At 40.8% G+C, this 12,143-nt stretch overlaps 1 protein-coding gene across 3 annotated transcripts in view; it reads right to left on the bottom strand.

The window, feature by feature from the left end:
* The window catches only part of mtcl1.S (microtubule crosslinking factor 1 S homeolog), an 87,750-nt gene that overhangs the window by 47,358 nt on the left and 28,249 nt on the right, over positions 1-12,143 (bottom strand). For all 3 annotated transcript variants that reach the window (XM_018223638.2, XM_041567805.1, XM_018223639.2), the window contains exon 3: positions 10,545-10,703. In XM_018223638.2, coding sequence (XP_018079127.1) covers positions 10,545-10,703 — 159 coding nt within the window. The remainder of the gene's footprint in view (positions 1-10,544; positions 10,704-12,143) is intronic.

The following is a 12,143-nucleotide window of genomic DNA, read 5'->3' as shown; positions in this document are numbered from 1 at the left end:
TGAGGAACGGGTTCAACATCTAGCTTTATTGCATGTTATTACATTTATTAAATGTCCCATTGATTTTGTACATTAAGGATTAGCACAGGGTAACAGAGCAGAAAAACATATCCTCAGGCACAGTGCTGAGTTTACAGCTTTAGCCTATATATTTTATTGGCATGTCAGAAAAAAGGCAATATTTTTCAATTATATAGTACTTGCTGTTTAGTCTATACTGCTGGAACATGCCTCTTGATTGTGTTTGTGTAAATAACACAAGGTGCAGCAAGCAAAAACTACCCTCATACAGGGTCAACCTGGCCCACCAGGGTGCCAGAAAAAAAAATGGTGCCCCCCCAGTCCAGTTAGACCCCACTGGCTGGGCACATAGGAAAGGATTGTGTCTGCAATAATTGGTGGGGTTATTTAAGAGAGTGCTAGAGGCAGCTGCAGTGGTGGGTCTTTAGCAGTAGGATGTTTGTTTTACCTTTAGCTTAGGTTTTGTATTGGCCACTGTCTCACCCAGTCTGACACTGCCCTCACTTTGAAGAAGATTTTGAAAAAGATTTTTTTTACCCATTTTTGTACGCAGTGGCGTAACAAAAGCTGTCCATACATACAACGAGCTACTAAATTGCCATATAAGATGATTATTTTGTGATCCAGACATTGACATATTGAGTAAACTCAGAATCTTAATTTTGACCTTCACATGTGCATTGTGGCCATCAATAAATTGCATACACTTAGCTGCACTGATATCTAAACAGGTCAAAGCAAGCTATCATTTTGCTGCAATGACCAAAGAACTGCCAGTTTAGTCAAGAAAGGCCAAGTCATCCAGCAACATAGGCTTCTGTTTAGAAACTGAGAACTTTTAGACAAATATTTCATAAGATAAAAGCCAGGACATAAAAAGGCTTAAAGGAGAACAAAATCATATCCAAAGAAATAGCGCAAAAATGTTTCACGGTATATTTTAAGCTTCTTTACCAGCCCAAGAGAACCACAGGGTAGATACAGTATGTGTCTAAAAAGATGCCCCAGTAGCTCCCCATCTTCTTTTCTGCTGATTCACTGCACATGGTCTGTGCTGCTGTCACTTACTGAGCTTAGGGACCCACTCACAATATACTGAATATATGTAATATAAATGTTGCAATATAAGGCTGATTAGTAAATAATTCAGACTATTGGGTACATGGCAGGTCAGACACCAGCACAGTTAGCTTTAGAATTTAATAATCAGCCCTGTAGCATCAGCTTATATGACTGGCAAACCTAATTTTCTGCTTGATGATTTACGATGACCCCTAAGCTTAGCTTTACAATGGTTTCCCAGAACACACTGAACATGTGCGTGTCGCAGACACTCTGACCAAAATCCAAGATGAGAAACTCCTGCAACAGCTTTTAAGGCCTGGGTCATTACTACTATAGAGATGCTGAACCTTCAATACATTCAGTATATAAAATATGGCATTTATAGCCATATCCATATTTAGGGTTTACTTCTCCTTTAAGGCAATAACACATGGGGCCAAAAAATTTTGTGCCGTTGTCCCTAAAGTAGCTGCAGGTTGCAAAATGTTTTGTACAAGTCAAAAATATACTATATAAATTAGACAATCCTATTGTGTTCTAGTGAGGTTTTAAGCAATAAAACAGTTAATTCTCACACTATAAAATGTGCTAGACTAAAGGCAATAAAAGTCCTTTATAATGGAAAAAACCTCATCACAATTATTTTATGTTAATAATTTCATCAGGAATATCAGCCATGTGTAAATTAGCCAGAAGTGTAACAACAACTTACTATTAGAGTGGTGGCAGCTTTCAGCTTCTCCTGTAGCAGAATATTGATCATCAGTTAATTAAAGATGAACTCAGATTTTTTAATGATGATATCTTTGAGCCAGACAGCAAGTGGACTCACCAGTGTCATAAGGTTACTATTTATCTCCAACTGAGCACATTGCTAATTACCCCCTATAGTTAGGCTTGCCGCTTACTGTCACCATGGGTACTTACTGCAAATTGTACTAAAGAACTAAACTCCCTTTAAGCTCAGAAACCAGCCAGCTGTGCCCTTGTATTCTGCTCCTATGTATATCATGATCCTCACTCTAAAAGCATCATCCAATGGATTTATATAAAATTCACATCACAAATTGAAGTAAGCCAAGTGGTTTATTAGTGAAATACAAGTCAGGGGGGATGTTTGCCTACTGTGTTTCACTAATAAACCAACTGCTTCACATAAGCTTGTGCTGTGAATTTTATGGTAATGCACTGGAATTCATGCACAAAACAAGACATGGATCATGCATCACTTGTATATAAATGAGATTTTGGGGTGCTCTCGAAGTTTACCACTGTTTAGCGAGGGGGTAATTCATGACACAGCAAGGTGACACTATGGCCACACATTCCATTATCAAATGAAGAGAGAGAGGAGGGGGAGAGCTCTTTGTTCTGAATGAAACTTAACCAATAGATAATATATACCCAAATTAATTGAGCAATTAAAGAATCTTATCAAACTGGCACATATATATCAGTAAATATTGACTTTTACCTTGAAACGGGTCATATGAAAGATCTAATGCAGCTTGAGGGTGGTGGCACACGAGAAGATCTGGGGAAGAGCAGTTGCCCTGTGACAAATCTTCTCTTCTTCGGGCGACTAATCTCCCCAAAATGCCTTCCCTGGCAAGAACACAAATTGTCGGCAGGATGGCATACAAATCGTTTTGGATTTTCAAAGTTGCCAAAGTTTCGTTGTGAGGCAACTTCAGACAACTTTGGAAATGTGTGCCATCCCGCCAGCGATTCATATTCTTGGCGGCAAGAAGGCATATGGGGAGATTAGTTGCCCGAAGTAGGGGAGATTTGTCACTGGGCAACAAATCTCCCCTGAATCTTCACATGTGCCACCACCCTAAGGGCAGAAACACATGGTCAGATTTGGGGAGATTAGTCGCCCGGCGACAAATCTCCTCTTCTTCAGGGCGACTAATCTCCCCAAATTGCCTTCCCCTGCCTTCCTGCCAGCTGGAATGAAAATCGCCGGTGGGATGGCATTCGGAGCACTTTGTTTTCTGAAGTCGCCCAAAGTTGCCTCGCAACTATACGCCACCTAAAACCTGCTGAATTGCTGTTTAAGTCAATGGAGAGGTCCAGGGATAAATTTGGAGTTGTTCGCAGCCTTCCTGATATTCAAATGTTTCTCTGAGAAAAAAACTCGAATCGCGTTTTTAAAATACAAAACAAATTTGATTCGAGTTTTCGGGTCGATTTAAGTCACCCGAGTTTAAAAAATTAGATTTCTTCAATACATTTCCATTGGTCGAATTTTGAACTTATGGGAGTTTAGGGAGTTTTTAAAAACTCGCATGAATTCGAAATTTGACCTTCCCTGTGTATTTTCATAAAATAAGGAGCATAAGTATATTACTTTATATGCGCAATGTTACTCATTTTTGATATAATTACTTAAAATGAAAAAAACAATAATGGCATGCATGTAGCACAACCTAAATACTAAGATGACAACTGCATTGCACTGTTGCAAAAAGCCATTGTACTTTACCATTGCTTTGCATCTTTTATGCTCATTATAAGTCACTTCAAAAAATATAAATAGAGGGGGAAACTCTTTCAATACTCAGCTCCATAGTGGATGCTGATTATTATTGCCTGAGAGCACTGAAGCTGCCAGAAGTGGGGTGATAATGTTCATTATACTGGACTTCAGGAGAATGACTTAATAAACTCATGAGTAGTGATGGGTGAATTTCTCCCGTTTCGCTTCACCGAAAAATCCACGAATTTCCCGCAAAATTCGCAAAACGGCGAAAAATTTGTGAAAAATCATGAAATCGGAAAGTTTACAACAGATTGTGCAATTGAAAGTTTTCACTAAAAAATCGTGCAATTCGTACGTTTTCACAAAACAATCGTGCAATTTGAACATTTTCACAAACAAATCGTGAAATTTGTATGTTTTCATGAAAAAATCATGAAAATCGGAAATTGATGCCGGCGATTTTTTGCAGGAGATTGGCAAATTTATTTGCCGGCGACGAAACATGAAAATTCGCTGCAAATTCATGCCAGCCGAATTTATTCGCCCATCACTACTCATGATCAGTAACAGTGATGTCATCCACAAAGTACTGAATTACAGTGGCTGTGTACAGTGGTGTAAGTATAAAAGAAAGGTCTCACCAGTAAAAATGGCTTCACATAGGGTGTTAGATCTTAAATGTCTTCTACAGTTTGAGGCACATTTATCAAGGGTCGAATTTCGAATTCATGTTTTTCTTTTAAAACTCCCATAAACTGCCATAAATTCGAAATTCGACCAATCCAAAGTTATTGTCGTCCCCCCGGCAGCTCGCGCGCCACTTATTCCGACCAGTTCCCGGCGTACGGAGGGGGGCGGGGGGCCCGGCTGCGCGTCCTGCGCCCGGGCCCGCCCCCCTCCAGTTACGTTGCTGGCACTTGACTTGCACATCTTTATGTCCCTAGCTGCTGCTGGCTGTGATGCCATGCTTGCCTATAAAACAAAACTAAACAGGCAGTTTTCTGGGTCTCCACTATCATGCATTATGCTTGCATGCGCAATGTGCCAGGCATGAAAGAAGAGCTACAGCACAGGCAAGTGAGGAGAGCTGGAAGGTATACCTCCCAACATTTTGGAAATAGAAATAGGGACAAAAAGATTTGGCGAGCGTAGTAGGCCATTTTTGTGATCACGCCAAAATTTGGCAGGTTATGAAAGTTTCAACACATTTCTGCGGTTTTTATGTTTTATTGCAACTTGCTAAAGAAGGAGAATTGCCGCAAGTCACAGTTTCCCCAAGAGACCTGCTTATCTTAAATTGTTACAATTGCTTCTTTGCTTATCTTAAATTGTTACACAAATATCTAAGTGCACCTACAGAGTGTTCTGGCCTCTCTGCCAAAAGCAAATTAAGTTAGAAACGTTGTATCTTTTTCTGGCTGTTCAGTACAGGAGATCAAAGAGAAAGTCAGGACATTTCAGTAACAATCCGGGTTGAGCCGTCAATAGTGATGGACGAATAGATCCGCCTGGCACAAATTCACAGGCAATTTCTGCGTTTCGCAGCCAGCGAATAAATTCGCAAATCTTCAGCGAAAATTCGCCGGCGTCAACATTTTTAGGAGACGTGTCCAAATAGTCACTTGCGTCAAAATCGTTGAGCGTCAACACTATTCGCACACCCATTGACTTTAACGCCAGCATCAGCTTGGACGCGGGCATCAATTGCAGATTTTCACTATTTTTTCGTGAAACTTTCCGATTTCACGAATTTTCAGGGAGAATTTCGCCCATCACTGCCTGTCAACATTGTGACTGTCCTGCTTAAAACGGGGCAGTCAGGAGGTATGCTGGAAGGGTGTTAGTACCAAGTAGTTAAGCAGCTGTGTAGAGGCCTTGCAAATGTTGCTGCCTTTAATAAAACTGCATAGTGTTCAGTGCTAGAATCTTGTGAAACAACGTTTATGCCTATCTTGCAAAAATTTCTGATTGTAAGCCAAGCCTGAAAGGCCACTTCATACCCACTTCATGCCTCTGCTCTACTTGTGTTCATTGTATTTGTTTTCCAGACTGGCGCTTAGTTTTCTGTAACTGCCAGCACCTGGTTGGCTGGAATAAACTGTCTGAACAGAATTTATCATTTGCATGAATTTAAAAGATTTTTCTGTTTTGTAATATCCAATCTGGGTTCTTTGCAAAAAATCTGAAGATACTCTTTTTAAATGTATTTTACCAACCATATTAACACATTTCTTTATGCTCTATTACACCAATTAATTGCTTTGTTCATTACAGAGAATGTGTTAATAAATGCCCAGATGCTGTATGACTCATTACACATGTCACATGAATGGACAAAAGTGGGTGCATAATCAGGTCTTTGGTAAGAATCCCTAAGGGATTAGGCCATCCAAAAATAACATCAATTTATACACTGTCAGAAGTAGCTTTGGCAAAAGTCCCATTAAATGACATTCTGATTTTGGAAATAAGTCCATTTACCTGTGATGCACCTCACAAGTGATTAGGGTAAATTGGTAAATGGATTGAGAAAGTGCTTCGACTAATGCAAGTCAGGCGGCCAAGAAGCACCTAAAGCCAAAGAGACAGTCTCTTTCCATTATTAATAATGAAGGGTTGTCAGCTGTGCAGTGGGACTGCTTGACATATAACACCCCCCACCCTTTCTCTTTCTGCAAGCCTTGCTTCATTCATTCTTCTAACAAAACCATTGATACCATTCACCACAAATCTCCCGCAGCTGCTGCCCCTATATTTAATCCTCCGTTGGCTTTGTGCACTTCAGCAAGGTAGCCCCAATTGTATCTGAAGCCCGGCAAGGCAACTGTCTGAACATTTTCTTGGCAAATCCAACAGAGAGCAGAAGCAAAATAACTTTAAGCAGCTGCAGATTAGGAAGAGATAAGCATCTTTAGTCCAGGGTTTTATTTAAAATGGAGTTATCTGTCTGCATATCTACTGCTACTGCAGTGCCGGGCCAGGTCTGTCAGTTGCCCCAGGCAATCTAGGTGGCCGTTGGCAACTGTCCCTGATTCAGCTGTGCGCAAGGGCGTGCAACCAAGGGCTTGCATGCGTAATCGCGCACAACCAAGGAATTGCATGCGTAATTGCGTGCAACCGAGGACGTGCATGCATAATTGTGTGTAACCGAAGACACGCGTGTGTAATTGTGCGTAATGGCGCGCAGCCGATGGCGCACGTACATGACTTCGACTTCACAGAGCGCACCCAATTTTCAATGTGGTAACACTTGCAGGACTAGGGGTAGGCTGCATTTAAGGTAAGTGCCTGGCACTCGCCAAGCTTTGCGCCCTAGGCACGTGCCTCTTTAGCCTATCCCTAGTTCCGGCCCTGTCATAAAGCTCATTCACTCTGGTACCTTTGGATTTCATTTGGACCCGTTATCGTGAGATAAAATAATCTATTTCTTTTATTTTTCAATTATTTACCATTCCGCTTGCTGAACCCTCCCACGGCTGTGTCCCTAGAGAAATGCCTCCACCTCCCTAGCATATTATTGGAACACTAACAACCCTTGCAAAGTAAATCCATAGAAAGCTGCTGCAGATTTCTAGATGTTGTTAAACCTTAGAGTACTGTCACACCTGGAGATTCGAGGAGATCTGGTCTGCTATAATGAAAAAATGCCTGTGGCATGGCACTCGCGGTGCTTCGTTTTCCAAAGTCGCCCGAAGTTGCCTCATGAGGATATGAGAATATCAACAGCAAAATAATTTTGGACTCAACTTTAGATAATTTAATTTCTTTTCTTTTTTTTAAAAAAAAAAAAAAAAAGCAACAGGCAATGCTCCTTAATCCAAGATAAACCATATTTTACATGTCCCATAAATAGTGCTGAGCAAAACAGACACCCATAGACTCCAATTGGTGAAAAAAATTGTTGCGGGTCGAAACATTTTTCTCTGTTTCGTGAATTTTCGGTGAAGTAAAATGTGTCCGATTCTGTTATCACTACTAATGAGAACAGATATTTTCAGATCCTGAAGTTTCAGATTCTTTAGCAAAGATCCATTAAGCACTACCTGAGACAAGACTATCAGGACTGCTGTTCATTGCCCCAGACAGTTAGACCTGATATATATGAGAAGATTCCTTTCTGTTGCTTACTAAAGTACTATGCCTAACCTATAAGTAAGTACTGTAATACTTCCCAATTATGTGACCGCTACTTGGTACACACAGCATAGGAAATGCCTTGATTCAACCCAATGAGACTAGCTTCATGCTTATAAAAGCTCCACAGCTAGTCATTGCTCCAAGGAAATTTGTTACATTTTGGACCTGTGAATAAATGCAGGTTGAGGATCATCTACTACACTCCTATGAGCTTTCTGATCAGTGGCGTAACTACCGGGGGAGCAGGGGGTGCGATTGGGCCAGGGCCTGCACCCCCTCAGGGCCCCCTCGGCAGCTCGCGTGCCACGAATTCTGGGCGGTTACGGGAAGATTCCAGGCGGTTCCCGGCATACAGAGGGGGGCCGGGGGCCCGGCTGCGTGTCCCGTGCCCCTGTAGTTACGTTACTGTTTCTGATGAGCCTGCACCCTGAGCCTCTGCATTAGCCCAGGTGCAGGCACATGGAGCTTGCATACTTGTGATTTTCAGCACCGAAATATACTTTGCTTGCCTGCAACCGGGCTGACACCGTGGATCTAGGTGCAGGCACAGAAGAAAGCTTATAGGAGTGTAAGGGCTGATTCTCGAGCTGCATTTATCTGCAGGTACGTCGATTTAGGTGCCATCAGCATAAGGCTAGGACCAGAAATAGTGAATCTCGGCCTGTAGCAAAAAAGCAAAGGAAAGGAGCAGGAAACAGACGGAAGAATCGATTCTGGCAGGCATCTACATCTGGCCCTAGACTAAAAGCTGTACTGAAGTTAAAAGTATAGAAGCAGTATAGAGTGAAAACAGCATAGGGCCCTGGACATAGTCTTGAGAAACTCCAATAAAGAGAAGTAATGGAGCTGGAGAAGACAACTTTAAAGGAACGGTCAGAAAGATAAGATTTGAACCATAAAGAGCAGTGTCACTACAGCCAGTACAGAATATCTATGAGGAGCGGGTGGTCAACTGTGTAAAAGGCTGCAGAGAGATCTAGAAGGATCAGTATGGAATAGTTACCTTTAGACTTGGCCTGGAGAAGATCATTGGTTACTTTGGCGAGTGCAGTTTCTACTGAGTGAGCATGTTATAATATAGCAAGCAGCAATATGCCAAAGCAAAATGCTAGAGCTTGTAAATCTGTTTTCCAGCCCCAGAGACACATATTACTTTCCCCCTAAGGAAAGTTACCTGCACATGTGACAACGGTATTATATTTATAAAAATAGGCACATTTATTCCTGTAAGCGTATCTGAACCTGTCACTGCATGTTATGCCTTTAATTGGAATTAGCTGTCACAAAAGGAACATCTGCTGATCACTACAATCTTTCTGTTACGGGCAGATGCTCTACGAATGGTGGGCTTTACAATCCAATGCTCTGCTCTGAGACTTCTAACTGTAACTTATGCATTGTTAGTGAGTGCTATTTGGAAAGAGCGTATTCTATTCAACTACTGACCCATAGGAAGCCTAAATGGGGCAGAAGATTACATATGTGGAACAAAACCCTTTATGTTGCAGAAGTGGATTGCACATATAGAAATGTAGTACTCCGTTCAAGGGAGAGGTCACATCACAGGCAACCCATCTTCCTTTGGTTAATGGGAGGAGTCAGCATTGGATCTTAGACGAAGACACACAAGGTTAAGGTGGCCATACATGTAGAGATCTAACCACATTGAGGTGGGCAGTATCAGGCTGATCCGATCGTGGGCCTATCATAATATAGCCAACACGGGTGGCCGGATTGCGGGACTGCATCAACGAATAGATGGGATTTTTATTCCTGCCTGATCGACATCGACTTTCGGGCAGATATTGATCAGGAAAGCCCGCCGGAGGGCCCTACACACGGGTCGACAAGCTGCCCGTGTATGGCCAGGTTTACTAGTAGCAACTACTTCTCATGGCTACAAAATAGACCATAGAGATAATTGCCTTTACTAAGACACTATTGGGGGAATGTAATTAAAGTTGCAAAGAGCAAAACAATTTGCACAAATAAGAATTTCGCAATGTTATACTCTTCCTTAAACTGTTAATATATTGCGAATTTTAATTGCACATTTCCCACTTTGAAGAAGTGCTTTAAGGTGTCGTTATCTTTTGGAGCAAACATAAAACTTTTTCAGTTAGAAGTTGTATTGCATTCACTGTGCACTGGCGCAAACTTAAAAATTCGCAAACCTTCTTCCCCTGTCGGAAGTAGTCTCAAAACAGTTTCTGGGTTCGCAGAAGCTATATTAAATTCGCACAACGGCATAACTTTTCGAATTGCGAATATTTTTCCTGTTACCAACGTTTATAACATACCCCAATATATATGGTTTAGCAGAGGCAATTCTCATATTGTGTATTTTGTACCCATGACAAGTAGCTGCTACTAGTAGCTCTGTATGTCTTCACCTGTAAGTATGTCTAGGCAATTCAGCCAAAATATGGGGGACCACCAGATCATATAACTCCTTGTACATCCAGTTCAAAGAAAGTCAGGAGAAATTAATGAAAGATTAACCCAAATTATAAATAGGTGTATTTACAGATACAAATAATGTAGAATCCCCACTTTACATTTTTCAGGGGACCAGAAAAAAATGGTGTAAAATCCAGGAAAATGAATTATGCATAATATATAGGTGGGACCACAAAACAACAATGTAAAATGGGGGAAAAAATCAGGGGATGTAAAATTGAGGTTTCACTGTGATGGCTGACACGGTACATGGTTTGTGTACATGGCTGTATTTTTCATGTAAATATAGTTGCCTTTTTGAATTTCAGCTCAATTAAATTCTTTGCAAAGACACATACCAAGGCCCTAAGGTTTACTAAGCAAAACGGCTACTTACCTCTTTTGTTCTGTCCAACTCATTGTGCAAAGCTTGTCTAGTTATTTCCATCTCAATGATTTGCTGTCGCAGTTCTTCATTATCGTCTTCGGTTTTGATTCGTTTCTCCTCCACACTTTCCAGCTCATGGTGCAGACGGACAGAAACATCTTTGGCTACCTTTTAGTAAACAGACAGAGAGAAAATGATACACTGCTTCATTTTAATAGGTCATTGAACTGTAGAGATCAAGCTGCCCTTAGAGAAACATTAACACTGTAATACCTAGTGTGAGGATTCTTATCCTGTGGGTTTAAACCCAAAAACTGTGTCTCCTTGCTCTTTGGGGTGGGCGTCCATTATCACATTTAATACCACTAACTCTTGAATGGAAACTATCAAAATTAGTAGATGTGTACCCCCTTTGTTGCAACAACTCCTTACTGAACCATGATTTATGAGAAACAGTATCAGGTATGTATTAAAATGGAAACAGAACAATAGATTCCTTGGTGGGATTCTCCTTCAACATTTAATTACACAGTCTGATTTAATGATCTGACTTCAGGGTAGATTAACTGAGTAAGAGGAACGTTTGGCTCTAAAATACAGGATGATGGATTCCAACCCTCATTAATCTTTCCTTAGACAAATTCTCAAAAATGAATTAAAATGAAAAGTAGAAACAGGTCAGAAACATATGCTCCCTGATAACAGCTTAGTTCTGAAATATTTGTAAAGACAAGTAAATTCTACAGTGCCTGGGCACCAACAGTTAAATTATACTGTACATTCTCCAGGGTGGTAATATCAATTTTCGAATACAGTATCTGTGCAGCACATCATACTGCTAACTTAAAGGAACCAAAAATGAAAGTGGTTTGAAGTAATTAACATATAATTTGCTGTTAGCATGCACTAGTAAAAGCTGTGTGTTCAGAAAGACTATGTAGCCATGGGGGCAGCTATTCAAGCTAGAAAAAGGAGAAAAGGCACAGGTTGCATAGCACGACAGAATAAGAGAGAGGAAAGGAGAGGAACGACCCATTATAGTTGTTTTATTAATATATTAAAAATCGGATGTCTATTGTGAATAAATTAAAATTCTCATAGGCAGTGGCATGTTCGGGAACACGTTAGAATAAATCAATGGAACACAGCTCCCAGGTCAACTGCTGCCGATGTAGTAGATATATCCCCATGATAGCCAATGAAGTTTAGTACCATTTACTAGCACAGCGGACCTGGGAGCTGTGTACCATTGATTTATTCTAAAGTGTTCCCGAACATGCTACTGCCTATGAGAATTTTAATTTATTCACAATAACTTTTAATATATGAATTAAAGTTAAGTTTTACTCATCCAATTGAGATTTGTGATGAATAAGGTGGGGTGATACAACTATAATGGGTCGCTCCTCTCTTTTCCTCTCTCTCTTATTCAGTATATCTGACCCTGCATACCACCTGTGCTCTTCTCGATGATTGGTCTCCCATTAACACATTTATAGCACATAACAGATAAGCCCTGTCCAATGCAATGATGTTTTATCTGTTATGTATCCAGTGCCTTTTCTCCTTTTTTCCAGCTTGAATGGCTGTCCCCATGGCTACACAGCA

Source organism: Xenopus laevis, chromosome 6S, assembly GCF_017654675.1.
Source record: "Xenopus laevis strain J_2021 chromosome 6S, Xenopus_laevis_v10.1, whole genome shotgun sequence".
Classification (NCBI taxonomy): Eukaryota; Metazoa; Chordata; class Amphibia; order Anura; family Pipidae; genus Xenopus; species Xenopus laevis.
The sequence above is the reverse complement of the archived record's forward strand: the minus strand, read 5'-3'. Positions and strand labels throughout refer to the sequence as shown.